Source organism: Cornus florida, unplaced genomic scaffold (genome assembly GCF_030987335.1).
Source record: "Cornus florida cultivar Cherokee Brave unplaced genomic scaffold, ASM3098733v1 CherokeeBrave_3.0.0_Hap2_Chr10, whole genome shotgun sequence".
NCBI classification, from domain to species: Eukaryota; Viridiplantae; Streptophyta; class Magnoliopsida; order Cornales; family Cornaceae; genus Cornus; species Cornus florida.
Genome location: NW_026775580.1, coordinates 105,857,597 through 105,875,643, shown reverse-complemented (window position 1 = coordinate 105,875,643; position 18,047 = coordinate 105,857,597). Strand labels below are relative to the sequence as shown.

General features: G+C 35.2%; 2 protein-coding genes across 3 annotated transcripts; both read right to left on the bottom strand.

The window, feature by feature from the left end:
- Positions 1 to 219: 219 nt before the first annotated feature.
- Positions 220 to 9,582, bottom strand: LOC132276731 (uncharacterized). Its single transcript, XM_059778307.1, has 3 exons — positions 9,340 to 9,582; positions 839 to 971; positions 220 to 714 (listed from the first exon to the last, which is right to left on the bottom strand). The coding sequence occupies exons 1-3, from the start codon at positions 9,498 to 9,500 to the stop codon at positions 658 to 660; spliced, it is 351 nt and encodes a 116-aa protein (XP_059634290.1). The 5' UTR covers positions 9,501 to 9,582; the 3' UTR covers positions 220 to 657.
- A 3,225-nt stretch (positions 9,583 to 12,807) lies between these two features.
- LOC132276730 (F-box/kelch-repeat protein At3g61590) lies at positions 12,808 to 16,036 on the bottom strand. 2 transcript variants are annotated; one of them, XM_059778304.1, is made up of 3 exons: positions 15,499 to 16,035; positions 14,397 to 14,462; positions 12,808 to 14,301 (listed from the first exon to the last, which is right to left on the bottom strand). In XM_059778304.1, exon 3 carries the CDS (start codon positions 14,277 to 14,279, stop codon positions 13,062 to 13,064), a length of 1,218 nt encoding a protein of 405 aa, XP_059634287.1. In that variant the 5' UTR covers positions 14,280 to 14,301; positions 14,397 to 14,462; positions 15,499 to 16,035; the 3' UTR covers positions 12,808 to 13,061. The 2 variants fall into 2 exon arrangements, with proteins under 2 accessions (XP_059634287.1, XP_059634288.1); XM_059778305.1 differs by lacking the exon at positions 14,397 to 14,462 and having other exon boundaries at positions 15,499 to 16,036.
- Between the last annotated feature and the right edge of the window lie 2,011 nt (positions 16,037 to 18,047).

The window sequence follows — 18,047 nt, the reverse complement described above, 5'->3', positions numbered from 1 at the left end:
TTATCATATTAAATCATGTTTAAAAAAGAAACCTAAGCCCATTATATGTTGGCAGCTAAGCTTGCTGTGACACCAACTACTCCCTGGGCAGCTCAGTAATGGAAATAACTACCACCTTCCAATTCACGACGAAATTAAATACAGTAATAATTATATATCTTTCAAGTTTCCCGCCCTTAAATTTCTTTTAATTTTCCAAGTCAGGGTGAAGAGTCAAAATAAACTCAAACCATGGTGATCATTAATATGCTCTAGACAGTTGATGTGTACAATAAATAATTCTTATGGAGGCATACATATAATCCAGTTCGGGTATCAGAAAGCCTAATGCAAATTCTTCCTCAGTTGTAAATTGTCCCCTTTACATTATATGTACTTCACCGGACGATTCATCCATGACTCGCTCGTGGTTAAGAAATTACACAGCTGCTAATTGACGAGGAAAATGATTTCTCTAAATAAAAGAAAATTTTCAAGGTTTGACACCAACAAGCTCTGTTTCTGTGGTTGATCATCATTGGACAGAACCCCAAAAGGGGAAAGTAATCACTTACTATCATTCAATTCCTCCAAACAGTAGGAATCAGTACATACAACCCCAGAAAACGGTTGCTTCTTTTGGTTGTGCGTGAAAGTATCATGTTCACCTTCGGCAGTTCAAGCAGGCTCGAAGAGACCCAACATGTGCCCATCAATGCACCGCATGGCTGCAACCTGCCAGAGCCACTCTATTGTGAGGGAAACAGATAGAGAAGAATGGAGGGAACTTGAATACTTGATTTTATACTTGATAAAAATGAATTTTACAATCCATGCAACTTGGAAGTTGGGTATTCACCTTTCCATGGATCTCATACTTGATGGAACCATCCAACTCTGCACCTAAAGCCATTAATTTTGTCACCGTATTGTTTATGTCAGTCACCGTAAAGGATAAGACTGAAGAGTATCCCTTCTCCACGGCATGTACACTGTAAAAAACTCAAGTCAGCTACTGCTTCAGATCACTGTATTCCGACACAGTCGCTAATAAGGATATAAAATACATTATGAATTTCCAAAATATGGCCACCAAATCACCAGAGAGGAAAGGAAGCCAAAAACATAAGAGAATTTTCTGTGCAAAATGCCAAAAGATGAATGTAAATAGAAGGGAGTGAAGTTTTATTGCACAATTTCTGCCCAAGTGAGCAGAGAGTTTATACAACTCAAGTTATGGAAACTAGTGACAGGTTAGGGAATGAGGGCTCCTACTATTTTTTTTTTTTTTTAAGTATTATTATTATTTTTAGGGATAATTTCACTTATCTCCCCTGAGGTTTGGCGTAATTACAGGCGGTACCCCTTACGTTTCAAAAATTACACTGACCTCCCTCCAAACTGATCGGCATTTTATTCCGGCCATTGACCATGTTAAAAGACAAACACCCTCTAGTGTTTTATTAATATCACATAAAGAATATCTTTTTTTTGAGATTACCATATTGTCCCTAATATTTTATTAATATCACATTAATTATTTTTTCTAAATCAACTAATCAAGGTCAAAAATATATGGGTAATTTACACAGACCTCCTATGGTTTGTCATAATTACAGGCGGCGCACTTCCTGTTCCAGAAATTACGCAGATCTTCCTTACTTTTGAAAATATCTACACGGACCTTCCTTCCGTTACGGTCAATGTCAGTCAACAACGGAAAATGATGACATCAGCTACTATTTTTCATGAAATGCCGAAAATACCCTTTCCTATATTATTTCATATATATATATATATATATACCTCTCTAAGTAAATGTAAGATCTGGAAAATGGAAATATATATATATATATATATATATATTTCCATTTTCCAGATCTTACATTTACTTAGAGAGGGCCTTCAGAAGCAGAAGGTTACTTATGGTAGCTGGTAGGTTAGAAATTTTGTTTTTGCTAAGATTCAAAAATTCCAAGGACACCAAACAACCAATTTCGCTGGGCACATATGTTAGAGCATCTCCAATGTTAAAACCTATTTCCGCATACCAAATCTATATTTTGACAGGTGCTACAGTGCCAAAATGCTACATTTTAGCAATTCTGCTCCAATGGTACATTTCACGTAAAATGATTTTTTTTAACATAACCACTATTCTTTTTCAACTACCATTCTCACTATTCATATTTGTATCAGTAATATTAATATTAGGTGCATTCCAAGTCAAGTTGTAGACATTAGAAGGAAATTAAAATTAAACCTAATTAAAAAGAAGTACAAATTTAAAATATCTTATCAGAAAAGGACAAAAACAAAAAAAAAAACAAAAACAAATTTTTTATAATTTTTTTACCACTATTTGTGAATTAATTTTTTTATATAATTTTTTTTTTCGGAAATTTATATATATTATATATATAATATGCATATAGAGATGCGAGTGGGTGATGACTGGTGAGAAACGACACCGTTTTGGGAAATGAGAGACTTGCCAAAAAAGTTTAGCAGCTGTGAGAAGAAATTTGAGAATCTCAAATTTTGAGAGCTCAAATAAGATCCTATTGGAGAGGCCTTTTTTACCTAACTCTCATATTTTGAGTTTTAGAGGCCCAAATGAGAGAGCATTGGAGTTGCTCTTATATTGCAGTCTTCCATATTCAATTCCCTGATGCTACTTGATAACTGTAACGACGAAAAGCTTAATTCAAGTGGGGATCCTTGAAAAAATGTTGGCCACTCTAATTTGGAGCAGCCGAATAAACTGAAATCAAGGAGAGAATTCAACGTGAAAATGCACAGAGGAATCTTTGAAGATTATGGCAATTCTTCAAATTTAAGACAACAAGATTTTTCAGATGTTCAGATGAACCATGATTCAGTTCAGATGAATCAGCGGACTGATTGAAGACCCAATAGCAACCGGTGACACACCCAAGTTTCAGTTCAGATGAACCATGATTCCAGTGATCTACCGTCTGTGCAAATATAGAGAAAGCTTCATCTTCTGTGTACTTCTATTAGTGCGAACTCCGGTAAAGATTGAAGACATACCCATTTCGGTGACGGGGACACAACGGCGAGCTCCAAAACTACAACTACTAGTTTCGGTGACAGTGATTGAACCAGCGCACCTCTAGTTCAGAAGTATCCAGCTTTTCCAGTGATCTTCATTCTGCAGTAACAAGTTCGACGAGCTACAATTAAAGACCGAACAACCCCAGCATGTCTTAGTTAAGGCGAACAACAGTTCCAGTGACAGAAATCCGGCAAGCTGCAATTTCAGCAAAACCATAACAATTAGACCCATTTTGGTGACCATCTAGTGAGTTGCAAGACATGCATGCGACTCTGGTGAACAAACAGCGAGCTTTGTCCAATCTCTTTCGGTAAGCTTGGTCTGACCTAGTAACGAGTACTGGTTCGGCGTGTTTCAGTTCCCGTTCAGACCAAACAAAGAGCCAAATCGGAAAACAACACGACCAAACCGACCGGATGTAGAGCTGTGATGTTCATGGACCAAAAACAGAAAGCTTCCATCTTGATTCATCTCTCTTGAAGATATATATATGGCTGTGCTCAGGATAGGGATGTTGTACGGCGGCGAACAAGGTCTGATAATGAGTTGAAACGGCAGCGAGAAAGAAGCTTTTCCTTTGGGCTTGGTTAGCCAAGATTGTCTCTGTGTTGGTGACGACGGCGACGGCGGTGGAAGGAGGTGGCGGAAGAAGTTGCCAGCGGTGGGAGGAGATGGCGATGGAAGAAGTCGCCGGCGGTGGGAGGAGATGGTGATTAAGTAGAATATTTATATTTTTAATTAAAAGATGATGGGTAGGTTAGTAATTTCAGATGCCAAGGAGAGGGTATTTCAGTAATTTTGATAGGTCCGTTAGTGTATTTAACGGTCTGTCACACATAAGGGAGGTCCGTGTAGGATATTTTCAAAAGTAGGGGAGGTTTGCGTAATTTCTGAAACAGGAAGGGTGCCGCCTGTAATTATGGCAAACTATAAGGGAAGTCTGTGTAAATTACCTAATATATATATATATATATATATATATATATATACATATAATTTTAGGGCAAATCATTTCAGCCTCCCTAATCGCCTCCATCTCAATTCTCGTTCTCAACTCTGAACTTGCCCTCTCTCTCTCTCTATCTGCAACTGCAAACTACAAAATCTACAAGAATCAGAAGTTCAAAACACATATATTTCAGTTAATCTATCTGTCGGCAAGAATCAAAAGTTCAAAACCTATTACCCATACCAAAACCCATATCGGCATATCATTTCAAATTGTTCAAAAATCAAAACCCATATCTTTCAGTTTCCATCGTCCGTTGTTCCAGTTAGGGTTTGCCGTTGGCAAGCTTCAGCCACGGTCTCTCAACTCTTGGCTTGCCTCCCTCTCTCTCTGCAACTGCTAGCTTGATGTTGTGGTGTGCTTTTAAGCTTTTTCTACCTAAAATCAATGAATTAATAGTTTGACAAAAACAGAAAATTCAAACAACACATTATCAAATTAAATCCAAAAAAAAAAAAAATTCAAAATTCAATGAAATTCTTCCAAGAACCTGCAACATCCGAGCCAATTCCTCATCGGATTTCACCAATTCGGCATCAACAGCATCTGTCGGCAAGAATCAAAAGTTCAAAACCTATATCGGCATATCATTTCAGATTGTTCAAAAAATCAAAACCCATATCTTTCAGTTTCCGAGCGGCTATGGCGATGCGGTGGTGAGCTCCGATGGCGTTCCTCAAAAGCTGTCATGTTATCGTTGGCGACGGCAACGTTGGCACTATTAGGGAAGTCCGCGTCGTGTTCGGGCTTCCGTGACCTGGTTTCTTCATTTTTTCGGCATCAAGGGTCGCCTTTTTCCTTCGCTAATGTTGGGACACCGATGACAGCGATGGTGGCTGCCCGTTCCATATACTAGGTCACGTTGCTGTAGAAGTGGATGAGGCGCTTGTAGATTGCAATTGGGTGTGTTGGTTTTCGTCCTCGTCATTGACGTGCGTTCTTTGGTGAGAATTGCAGAGACAGAGAAAGGAGAGAAGCGGAGAAGGAGAATTCCAGTTTGGGTTTGCCGTTCGCAAGCTTCAGTTGCTGTCTCTCAACTCTCGGCTTGCCCCCCTCTCTCTAGCTTTTTTGTCTTTTTATTCTGGGTATATAGGTTATTTTAATACAAAAGTAAGGGTTAAAATGTCTTTGCAAAGATAATAAGGGCAAATGTGGTATTACAGGGTTAAAAATAGCTTATGTCATCAGAAATCATCATTGACCGGAGTTGACTTTGACCGGAGGGGGCAAAGTGTTATGACGGAGCAAACTTTGAGGGAGGACGGTGTAATTTTTGAAACGTGAGGGGTACCGCCTGTAATTACGCCAAACCTTAGGGGATGTAAGTGAAATTATCCCTTATTTTTAATTGTAAAGCAAACACACACATACACACACTTTGCCCACGCCCGGGCTCAAACCCCTCCCCTCCTCTTTGAGGGTAGGGAGGTTATACCATTGGGCTAGAGGCCCTTTGGTTATTGAGAGAGTTCTGTGCAAAGCTTGGCTTAAAGATATCTCCTTAAGCCAAGCACCAGCAATATCTGAAAGTGTAACTAGATAAACCACACTGGTTCCAGAATATGGGATGCTTTCACAGATATGTCAAACATGATTGGGACATCGTGTGAGGTCTGGCTTCATGCTTCCACAAGGTTCTTTAAGAAAGTAACTTCGATCATTACAAAATTTTAAGCACCACCTTGTTTTACTTTATACCTTCAAATGGGTGAGAGTTGAATTTTTTTCAGAATAATGCAGAAGAAGACCTTTATACCATTCTGTTAAAACTTAAAAGTATCATTGAATCATGGTCCCCGTCAACATCCACCCTACGGGAAACATTTATCTGTTTCCCTTCATTGAAATGTCTCGTATTCTCTTCAAACCTATAGCCAACCACAACATCATATCTAAATCTCAAACTAAAGACGCTCCAAAATGGAAAATAATATCATAAAGAGTTTAGTTTTAAAGCTTCCCAAAAAATTAAGGTTCCATCAAATATGGAAAAGTCAAAGAAATTATTAAACTGCTACTAAAAATGTAGAATAAACCACTTAAACATGCTTTCTTTTGGATATGGGGTATATATAGCCCAGGTGCCAGTTTCTTTCTTGGGCACTTGTCCTTTCCAACATTAATTCTTGGGTCATACTGATGATTACTTCACTAAACTTATTAAAAAAGTGATCTTCCAATTATGCAATAAATAGGAATAAAATTCTCTATTTGTGAAAGCACAAACTTTAAAAAAGATGTGTGAAACTGAAAACATAAAACATAAGAGAAGAAAGGAAAAGAAACAAAACAAAACAAATAGTGAATAATGCAGCTTTTAAGGATGCCTTCCCCAATAGCCTGGCGCAGTGCTTTTCTGCTTCTTAAGTGTTCAAGGAAGCAGGCTTCCTCCCTTACACGAAATTCATAATCTGCTATCCAAAGTCCAAATCAAGTACATGACCCTCCCTAAGAATTCTACTCTACCAACTTTTCCCCAAAAAGTTCCATTCTGCTTCAAAAAATGCTGTGATTTTTTGGTGCAGAAAATTATATTGGTAGTGACAATACCTTGAGCGATATTCCAACTTGCATTTAACTGCTCTAAGGTTTTGGATGTAGATTAATAGAGAAACCTCTTAGAGAGGCTTTAATAAGCGCAATGCGACCCTTGTAAATAATATTAGGTCCTCCGTGATTTAAGTAAGCAACCTTTAGATTTAATCCTTGGACATCATAAACCCCACCTACAACAAGAACACAATGTCGAACATAAACTAAGAAAAATGTATTTGAATATTTTGGAACCCTGGCCTCTCCAGAAGTCCACAAACCTGTCTTACATTACCTCATGTCATCTAAAGATATGTCCTAGAATCAATACTAGGATGCATAAAGCTTGCATAATATATTCCCATCAGCAAAAAACGTACATAAGGAAGCAAACATTTCAATTAGGTCCTCATAAACTCTCTGGGAACTGGGGATGATCTTGATATTATAACTACTCCTAGTATACTTTCTTCTTATTCTTAATGATATTTTAAACCTACCTAAGTTAAACGGTTGCTAGTAAATAGCAGGACTGCTGCAAAAACACAAACAAAAATACTCACCACCATTTTATACTCTGTTTACCACGTCATTAAGGCTTCAGTATATCCAAATAGTACACGAAGTACATACAGTTTGGAGAAAGTACTAATAATTACCATACAGCACTACAATAGAAGATGAAGTAGCAATTCAAGTCCCCCACAAAAATAATAACCATTTGTATTTATTCCATAATAACTGAGTAACTGCAAATGATAAAAATTAATAAATCCATATCCTGATATGTCAGAGAGAGAGTATCAAAACAAACAACACCTAATTCTGACCGAACTAATAAATTACATAGGGGTCTGAATGTTCACATCAATAATTTTAGATTTCAGAAGTTAGAAGGGATAGATAATGAGAGAATGATTGGAAAATATCCAAGAATGGATCTGAGAGTAGGAGAATTGATGCATGTAATGAAAGAAGGACATCTTGCCATTCCAAAATTCTTGAATGATTAGTTGCCTTTAAAAGAACTGCCTTCAACATTTTTTCATTGTGGGTTCTTTACTTTACAAAACGTCCTAATGGCAATAAGGATAACCAAGGGTAGGAATTGCCAAGCCACAAAATCACCTATATCCTATTTAGTGACAGATAAGCAAGTACAGCAATAGCCAAGTCATGGATATTCCCTCCACCTCCACCATTTTCCAGCATCCAGCCAATAAGGTCTCTGGATTATCTCTGGCAACTTGGAAGCACAAATCCACTAACCCAACAGGCAATAAAGCTGGCTGAAAACTCATTTCACAAAAAAGAAGTCCTGTAGCAAATGGAAAATTCACCGACTCCTGAAATTCAGGATAGATGTCGCATGCATATTAGAATGATTTTGGATGGTTTCAATAAACACTTGAATCCTATCTCCAACAGAGGACTGAGTGCCTAAGGTTTGAAGATTGTCACAGAGTTCTTGAGTAGGTGCACGAAAATCAACCACTACAACAGACTATGCTGTCTGTGACAAATTTAATAGCAAAGATGACATGTTAATTGGTACCATAAACTTTCTGCGACAAAGTGTTATTTTCGTTGGGCAAATGAAAATTTGTAACACTTATTGCAATGAAGGTGTCGTCACCATAGATCATAAAAAAAAAATTAAGGCGCAAGAAGACTTTGCCCCCACCATATTGCAGGAAGAAGTATTTGCAAGGAATGATAGAAACTGTCCCAAAATAAAGGAGAAATACAACATGTCATGGTGATTGGTGAATGTATTAACTTATAAAGACAATATGGCATCATAGTAAATGTTGCAATCTTTCAATCTATCAATCTCGTTAAGTCTCACTCTCTCTCATTCTAACGCTCACTCTCCGCTCTCTTATTCCCCACACCATCCACCATTGTCCACCATCTTCTTTGCTAACGTGAGTCAGCATCTGAGCATCCAACATTGCTGGTCTTGAGCAGTTGAGTGGGCTGCACAAATGCATAAAGCCTACACTGTTGGAACACTACAGCTTCACATGACCTGTTCTCCTTTCTATTTCCCCTTTTTCCTAATGTACCAAACTGGCCCATGTGCTACAAGAACCTTGTGTTAATTCCATTATGGTCAGGTGTTCTCCTTCGCCTAGGGCATGTTGTCGGCCAATGTTCGTTATTACAGCTGTACTATTTTCTTTTTAGAGACTCCGGTTGTCTTTCCAGTTTTCTATTGTTCAATTTAACCTTTCTACTTGTAATAATTTTAGTTATGGTAGGTTGATGTTTTCCTTTTGTTCCACAGGAAGTGTGTTTGAGCTCCATTCTGTAAACCTTTGTACTGTCCTTTTTCTCCGGATTAATAATACTCAACTTACCTACTAAAAGAAGAATAAAGTAACAATTCAGATACATCCTGACCAATGAAAATGTATAAATTTGTATTTACCTGAACACTGTGAGCATCAAAATTTTCAACCCAACAATTTCAACAAAGGTTATGTTGAAATTTAAAATAATCTAATATTTCAAGAAATTAGATGATAAACAGTGATGATCCACAAAGGTTATGGACAGAATCAAGAACGGTATGCAATTATATAGATCATATTGAAACTATGTTCAATTGGGTATAATTATAATAATTTTGCAGAAGAATACATACCAGAATACGAAGCTTAAAATAGATAAAGGGTATCGAGTAGCAGAAGAAAATGGTTAAAACCCCAATGTAAGAGAGAGAAAGAGTAGAGACCTGGGGGAATGCATGAGAGCAAGTTTGAGGGGACCGCATTGGAGCTCAGCCCAACGAAGAGTACAAACATCGATTTTTAATCCCAAACCCTCTGAGTAAAACCTAGCGGCTTTTGGAACGTCCCTGTGTAGTTGCACTATCCACCTGAACGAAGCCGCCATCTCTCTCTCTCTCTCTCTTGAGGTGAACAAGAGGAGAGAGAGATGATTGCTCTGCTGGTTTCTACGGAAGGAGAACGACGCCGTGTTACCGAGTGTTCTAACTTATAAGCTAATGTGGGCTTCTTCTCCATGGAAATGCACACATAAAATAGCCCACTGTTGTTACTAAAGGCTAAAAGCCCAGTGAGTTATCATCAAAGGCCCACTGAATTTTGTGACGTGTCGAAAAGGTTGCAGAGCTTTTCATTTATAACACTTTCATCAAAATCATTTTCAGATCAATTATCGGGATTTTTTATTTAAAAAAAATCATTTTCATGATATCTGGTAGGGAAATTCTTTTTTATTTCAGCTCGTCTCATTTCTGTCACACAGCGTGTGGAATGAAATAGAACTTATAGGACTAAAGTCTTATCAAATTTTTTTTTTTTTTTTTTGTTTTAATTACTTAATCTATGGGGCTTAAATTGAATATAAAATTTAAAATATAAAATTTAAATAATGAAGATGTTTGGTGCACCATTTTCAGTATAATCTCTCCTCTCTCTTGAGATTCAAGAACTTCGTCCGTAATTAATAATTTGTGAAATGTATATGTAAATATTTACCTAATCATCAAAAAATTAAAAAATAAATTAACTAGTTGGACATGTTAGAAATATTTTAATGTGAAAACCTAACTGAATTATATTTTTACCGTGATCTGTTAGGAACTTTACTCACTTCTAGTTTCCATATTTAGAGTACTACTGTTTTGTTAGGATAATTACGTATACATGGAGTAGCTTTGGATTCTTATTTTTTATTTTTATGGAGTCAAAGTTATGATGCTTCAAAAATATGGAGTTAATAAAATTCTTATGTGTGAACATGGAAAAAAAAAAAAAAAAAACTATTCATTACTATTTTTAGGTCACACTTTTGTTTATGAAATTACCACTTATGTGCACACAAATACTTTTGGGCACACCATTTTAATGACAGGATTTACACAGAATATAGTAGTTGTCAACTTCATTATTTTCGTAATATCGTGAGTTTAACTCCATAAAATAATAAATAGTAGTCCAAAACTCCATATATATATATATATATATATATGGGCTTGCTTTTGTATCATTTTAACATGGATCACGTCTATGGACAAAAAGTTCAGGGGTTCAAGGTCAAGACCTAGAAAACCATGTCTAACATTTTGTATGGGATTGGGGTACTATATGTTCTGCATAGACTTTCCGTGTTCGTATTATTTAGGAATTTTGAGATTGATGAGATAAAAAGTTAAAATAAGGCATAAATGCAATTCCAAAGTACAAAGTATAGAGAATTCTAACCGTAAGAATATATGTTTATGTTAGATTCATATTCCTTTTTTTGTTTGTCTGTTAAAAGTGTGTGTATATATATATATATATATATAGAATTGTAAACTTAAAAGCTACAAGCCTACAATTATGGATTTAAGTGTGTGTGTTGAAGTTGGATCTTACAGTTGTCACCCCCAACCTCCTAGAGTCATGAGAGACATTGATCTATCATATACATGTACTAATGGGGAGAACTATTCTTCCAATCACCAACACTGGAAAGGGTTTATCTCTGAGAATATTAACTTAACCCAATGAAGATCTAAATGGGTCATAGAATCAAAATTACAAATAAAACCATTTTAGTACTCCAATTGGACACCCCTTGTTAAAAGATGCTCATTAGTGAAGAAGAGACAACTAAAAGATTGTGTTTCTCTCAAATATCTCAATAAAAACTAGACTCCAATAATTCAGGCAAACAAAAACTAGACTCCAATAATTCAAGCCTACAATTTTCTCAAGATCGTTGGAATAAAATCATATTCTTAATTTAATGTATTACTATAACCTGAAAAAGGAGATATTTTGTTTAAAATATTGTTCTGTTGAAAAAAGAAAGAATTTTTTTTCTAGTTGGTACTCACACATACACGTCTCTTCTGAGATTTGAACCCATGATCTCCTTTTGGAAAGTAAGAGGCCGATACCGTTAGACCACTGACCTGTTAGTAAAAAAAAAAAAAAAAAAGAATTTCACCCATTTGATTAGTGAAATTGAATGTCCCTAACACCTATAATCATTGTCAGGAAGAAAGAACAAAGAAAGAAAGAAAAAAGAAGATATTCTAGTGCAACAGTAAAGAAAAAAGAAGAAGATATTCTAGTGCAACAGTTCATTTGTGTGTCATTTCCCAGTGGAATTTGTTTCAATGACTGCTATGCAAGAAGACAAGCATAGAAAGAAATTCCTTTTTGTATTTAGGGAAGAAGCAAAATCTTCCAATCTTATTTTCCAATAAAGTATTCTTTTTTTTATATATTAGTTCTCCTCCATACTCCAAAGGAATTTTTTAATGAAAGAACCAAAAAAAAAAAATTGTTTGTCAACATTTGCCCAGCCAATAAAGTGGTCAACACTTGCCTAAAAGTTCCACATAATGTTCAAGAATAGATTAAGAGTAATGATACTCATGAAAATTTGTATAGAGAATTATTTAACCGAATAATTTTTAATTGGCTATTTATATTAAATACAATAAAGTGAAGGGCTCCACTTTTTTATTTGTTGCATAATTGACCAATTAAAATAGTAGGTCTAACAATTCACTGCAACTATTCGATACAAGAATCATTTTCTGTAGATTAATGACATAACAAATATCATTCACAGGCTCGCGGGTATTTCCGTTGTATTGCAAGTTTGGCAAAGAACTGTCTATCACCTCAACACTATGCTAAAAAAGAAGCAGCATATACCTAAAACATTTTTTTTCAGTAGAGCTTCTCTGAGCAGCAACTCTAGTTATGTCTTCAACACTGAAGAACTAACTAGTAACATGAATATGATCATACAGAAAGCAATTACCTTCATTACCACATCTAGCAGCCACAGGATCACCACATTTCTTAAGCAACTAACCAACCATGTGACACATTACTCTTATCAGATAACCTAACACTGATGTTACATCCCACCATTTTCGCAAACTCTTATATATATATATATATATATATCCCACCATTTTCGCAAACTCTTATATATATATATTCCAATAGATTATGTCACATAAGGTCCATGACTGTTCGGTACATTTCAGAAAATTTAATATGGTATAGAATTATATTAGGGATATCTGGAACAATTGAGTAACAAATTACCCTAACCATTGAAAATTGCAGATATCAACATAAAGAGTAAAGGTAATGGCAGATTTGTAAAGATGCTCATTATGCATAGAATGCCATGTAAAGGGTTGATACTATATAATAAAAACATAAAGACATTACGGAGTTTTGGTAGAAATGACAAAAGTATTAAGAAGGAAAATATACACCTTGAACTAGTATTCACTCCAGTACTCATGAATGCAAAGAATAATATTCCCATTTCATGAATGAGCTGGTACATTCTCTATAAACGTTTTCAAAACACAGGTTATAAGTTATAACTTATAAACTCAAAAGAGCAATGAAATAGAAATCAGATGAATTTGTCAGTACCACGACAACATCCAATGCAATGAGAACGAAATCAGGGAGCAATTTCAATCCTAGGTTCGAAGCAAAAACCAGTAAAGAGCTGAAGTGGGAACCTCTTCATCACTGGGCATTTCTGGGACCATCTCCATTGCTTCTGGCTCATGTCAAAAACAAGAAGAGTGGGGGCCCCATAGCTTTGGATGTATATGAGGTCATCCGTACCACTGCTAGCAAAAACATCATCAAACTCTCCAAATCCTTGGAAGAACTTATGGGGCATTCGAGCAATCTCTTGCCACTCCTTCCCATTAAGAACCCATATGCCAATCCCCTTAATTATGTCTGGCCGATCTTGTTTCCCAATCCCTCCCACCATTACCAACTTCTCCTTTAGGTTCATCAAGCGGCCACATGTAAGAGAACATGGCACCGGGATGAAACTCTTTATTAGCAAACCATTGGTTGAGCGGCTTGAGAGGTTATAAGTAATTAAACCATGACGATTATCCGGCAAACGACCCCCGGTTGAGTAAATCAAGAAGTACAAAACTCCATCACAGATCACACTTTCATCACCAGCTCTCCACCCTGTCAAAACTTCTGTCAGAGGCGTCAACCACATCATTGTTTCCGAGTCATAAATGTGAATTGAGAGATCCCACTGAAAAAAATTTCCTGGGACTTGCTTAGATTTCACAACTGAGACATTGTAATGGTGTGACATCCTGTTCACCGAGATTGCCAGTGCACTGTAGTCTGAAAATTTCAAACCTGGAGGCTTCTCAAGCTTATTGCAGCATTTGGTAATTGGGTTACAGACATAAAGCTCACTTCTACTCTCATTGTCCATGAAGCAAACTAGGCCACATGATGAACCAATGAACCAATTAGATGTCTGAATGCAGGGGAGTTCAATGCCGTACCACTTTCGAAGGATGGGATCATATGCATAACCAATTGGTTCATCAGAGCTTGTAAACATGAAATACCAAGGTTTTTGTGATAGATCATGCGAGAAGTTCCAAAGAAACCTTTTTGAACTGACTATCTCATGCCATCTTTTGCACACACAACCTGCTTTAAAAATGCTTGCAATGGGGAGATAGGCTAGGATTCGCTCCACCAAGTCGTCAGGTAGGATTGAATCCACAGAAACAGCTGTAACTTCTTTATTGCCTTCATCACTAAACTCCGAGAATGAATCAAACTCCCCAATGTCTCTTGCAATGTCATCAAGGCAGTGGCTGAACCATGATGTTTCCCCCTCCATGATCAAGAAGAGTACAGAAAACCTGAACATAAGGATAAATAAATAAACAGGATTATACAATCATAATAAGTTGGAGATCATCTCCAGATAAGGAAATCATCAAGCGAACGAGAATACCTTAAAATTATTCTAAATCATGGGGAATGTAAAACCCCATGACTTGGTCAATTTAACTCAAATCACCTGGAAAATTATCAAAATTGAGCAAAACAGATGAGTTGTCCAGTCCAAACCAGTTTCAGAAACATAACTAATAATTTTAAAAAATAAAAATAAAAAAATAAAAAATAAAATAAAAATAAACAATTTGTAAAAGATCAGATATAAAAATGATCTATTATGTATTTAGAACCACATAGCTATGACTGCTATCAAAATCAAGACAAATACGGTCCTGCAGCCTCGTCCCCCTTTATAAGGTCAAGAGTAATTTAATATAAAACGTGAAATACACTACAAATCCATCAAATGGGCATACATTTATATAGGAATTGCCTTTGAATTCTACAACAAATCACTTTTAGATATATATACATCTAACTTATATTAAATATATTACTATAACAGCTTCACCACGACAATTATAATAACAAAAAAAGGATGTTCAACAAATAATTTTTTTAAAAGAAACCAAATTTCAGAATTTACAACCAAAAACAATGTCAGAGATTTTTTTTTTTTCCTGAATCAATGTCAGAGATCAATGATCTAACAAGATTAAATAATACATGAAGAAAATGTGCTGATTTAAACAAGAGAAATGAATAGAGATTCGAGAGAATAATCTTCAATATAGTAAGAAAATAGCTGAATACCAAGATTGGAGATGGTATGAGAACAGGAGACAAAGCAATTACACATGAGCACTCAAAGAACAAAGCAAGAGAAAAAATAATATAGAAAAACCAAGACTTCTCACTGGATTTATGTCTGTTAATCCGGAAACAAGCCATGTTCTTATCACAGAAAACAACCATTTACATACTTTTAAACACCAAACCCTAAAATGGATTTGTGTGGGAAATTAATAAAATAATCTTAGGTAAGAGATTAGACCACATAGAGCTATCAATCAAACATCAAAAGCACACCAACAGACTAATAGCAATATCAGAAACAACTAAACAAAACTGAAACAATAACCAGATCAATTGAAAATTCGTGAAACATTATTTAAAGACAACACAAACACTTGAAGATATGAAAATTAAAAGCATACCTTAATGGGTCTGGTATGTAACACCTTCTTCTAATTAACTGACCAAATGGGTTTTGCTGGATTTGTCAGAAAGCTCAAAGATTTGTTCAAAAAATTGGGAAAAGATGACAATCAATACTCAATGACCCTTCATTAGATATTATTAACACTAAAAACATACAAATATGAAATGGGTCTTCACATATTGTTCGTAAGAGATGGTGAAGGGGCCTGAAATGGGACGGTTTGGACTATTTTAGCTGATGAACATTCTACGTTACAAATTTACAACAAAATACAGGACACAAAGACAGAGAGTGGTGGTGGGTTTCTTTTTCATTCGTTCCTCTGATGTGGTAACGAAAGCGACAAGTAGAGTACGTTTAGGGCTGTATTGTGTATCTATAGAGAGAGAAGGTGGACAGAGGAAGTGGACAGATAAAGGGGGAGGTGGTGTCTGTTGAGGTGTTTTTCAAGGGATATGAGGGAGTTAACGGGCAGAGAGAGAGAGAGAGAGAGAGAGAGAGAGAGAGAGAAACATTTGGCAAATAATCAAAAACCAAATAATGCTCTCTTAGTCATCACTTCACGCATTTACAGTAATATTTTTGGCTCTTGCTTTTCCCCGTAATCCCTATTGTTTCTATTTATTCCAATCGAATCCCCTCCTTCCACTGCCAGCTTCCCTCGCTGATTTTTTAGCCTTTTCTTCTTTTTCTCTCTCTTTTATATATATATATATATATCTTATGGTTCGCCAGCGGTGTCAGTTGCGACATTATTCGTGTCGTGATATTATGGATTCGAACAAATATTAATATAAATGGACCGATTTATAAAAATGTGTAATAGTATTATAATGTAACGGATTCGGACAATTATAAATAAAAAATATACAATTTATAAAGATATATAATAGTATGAAACAATTTTAAGATTACGTCGCGTATCAGCCGATACAATGAACCATGATATATATATACACATATATATATTTCAAAAATTCAAACAAATGTGGGCACTCAACACAATATTATTTAAACACTTAATCTATTTTTTTTTTTATCTTAAAAAGAAACACAATTACACAACTTATTTAAAAAAGATAAATTATATCTTTTGACAAGAAAAAAAACCCCCAAAAAATTGAACCAACAAGAACTAATTGGTCATATAATAAATTATATATTCTAAAGTCAAAGTCTTTGTCTTTTCAAAATTACCACATTTAGTACTAAAGAAATGAAAAATAGACCGATACAAATGAAGGAGGAGCAGAATAGGCATCTAGAATAGGAAGAGATCATGCTCCAAATAAAATAGGTGACAAGTTTCATTATTAGGTAACAATGGAGTTTTAGATATTATTTTATCAACCCACTCTCGTCATATATATGTATAAATATAGAAAACACATTTAATTTACTTTAATAATAACATTCTTTTAATTTATTCAAATAAATAATTTTAAGAAGGAATATTTGCACTCTATTTTTATTTTGTTATTTTTATGTGCATTACAATCTTAAATGAAATGACAATTCTAACATTAACTTTACAAATAAATAATTATTAATTTTTAAATGACACAATTATTCTTTTACATTTTTTATTCTTATTTCTAATTTTTAATATTTTAGGTCTCTTTTGACTGAATAAAAAATAAAATAAAATAAAAAATTTATAGGACAAATAAAAGAGAAAAGAAAAAGAGTACATAATCATATACACTTAAGTGAGCCAGATCATTATAGCTTTAAGAGAATATCATACCGAATCCACATTATTTAGCCTCCACTTATTTCAAACCAGACTTGTTGCAGTGGTAGAGAGCTATGGCTATAGTAGCATCCATTAGGTTCAGGCCATTAACAATTTGCAGACCTTTCTATTACACACGTTAACTCATGAAAAGTAAAAATATCTTGTTTTTGTGTCATTGAAATTACATTCCCTTAAACAGAGGTTGGAAGAGATTTTCCCCCACTGGCATTGATTGAACTTGTTTGGAGACATAAAACTAGGACTAAACTCTGCATTTTTACCCCAAATGGGGTAAATTATTTTCTTCATTCACTTGGTTTTGGACGGTGGTGGGTAAAGATTTTTGGGGTCCCTATATTTCCATCTGGTTCAAGCCGCTGTGAGCAATAGCTTCCTTTTTACCTAACCAAAGCTCTCATTTTAACTGTCCTTTATGACACATCCATTAAAATTCGAACCACATGTGGAAGAGAAGGGCAGGTCCCAAATATCACCATGTCACCCTTTTTTTTCTTTTTTCTTTTTTCTTTTTTCTTTTTGCTTCCAATTTCCTGTTTGAGTTTCTGTCAATTAGGCCAGTATTTTTCCAATTTTTTTTTATATTCTTAAGTTCTTTCCAACTAATTATATGCAAATTGGCTTACCAATATAAATTTCTTTTAAACTTCCAATATAAATATATATATATATATATATTGGGCAGAATAAATTTGTCATAATTTCATCTGTAATGTCACAGGGGTGGGGATTGAGTAAAATAAATGCCCTAATTACGTAGTAAGTGGTACGGTTGGGAATGAGCAAAA

Bases quoted from the DNA above. Each gene is read 5' to 3' on its own strand.
- LOC132276731 (XM_059778307.1), bottom strand. From the start codon at position 9,500: ATGGCGGCTTCGTTCAGGTGGATAGTGCAACTACACAGGGACGTTCCA. The intron at 972-9,339 runs GTCTCTACTCTT...AGTTTTTTACAG, and splicing joins GCTCTCATGCATTCCCCCAG to TGTACATGCCGTGGAGAAGG. The intron at 715-838 runs GTGAATACCCAA...TGGCTCTGGCAG, and splicing joins AGTATGAGATCCATGGAAAG to GTTGCAGCCATGCGGTGCAT.
- LOC132276730 (XM_059778305.1), bottom strand. From the start codon at position 14,279: ATGGAGGGGGAAACATCATGGTTCAGCCACTGCCTTGATGACATTGCA.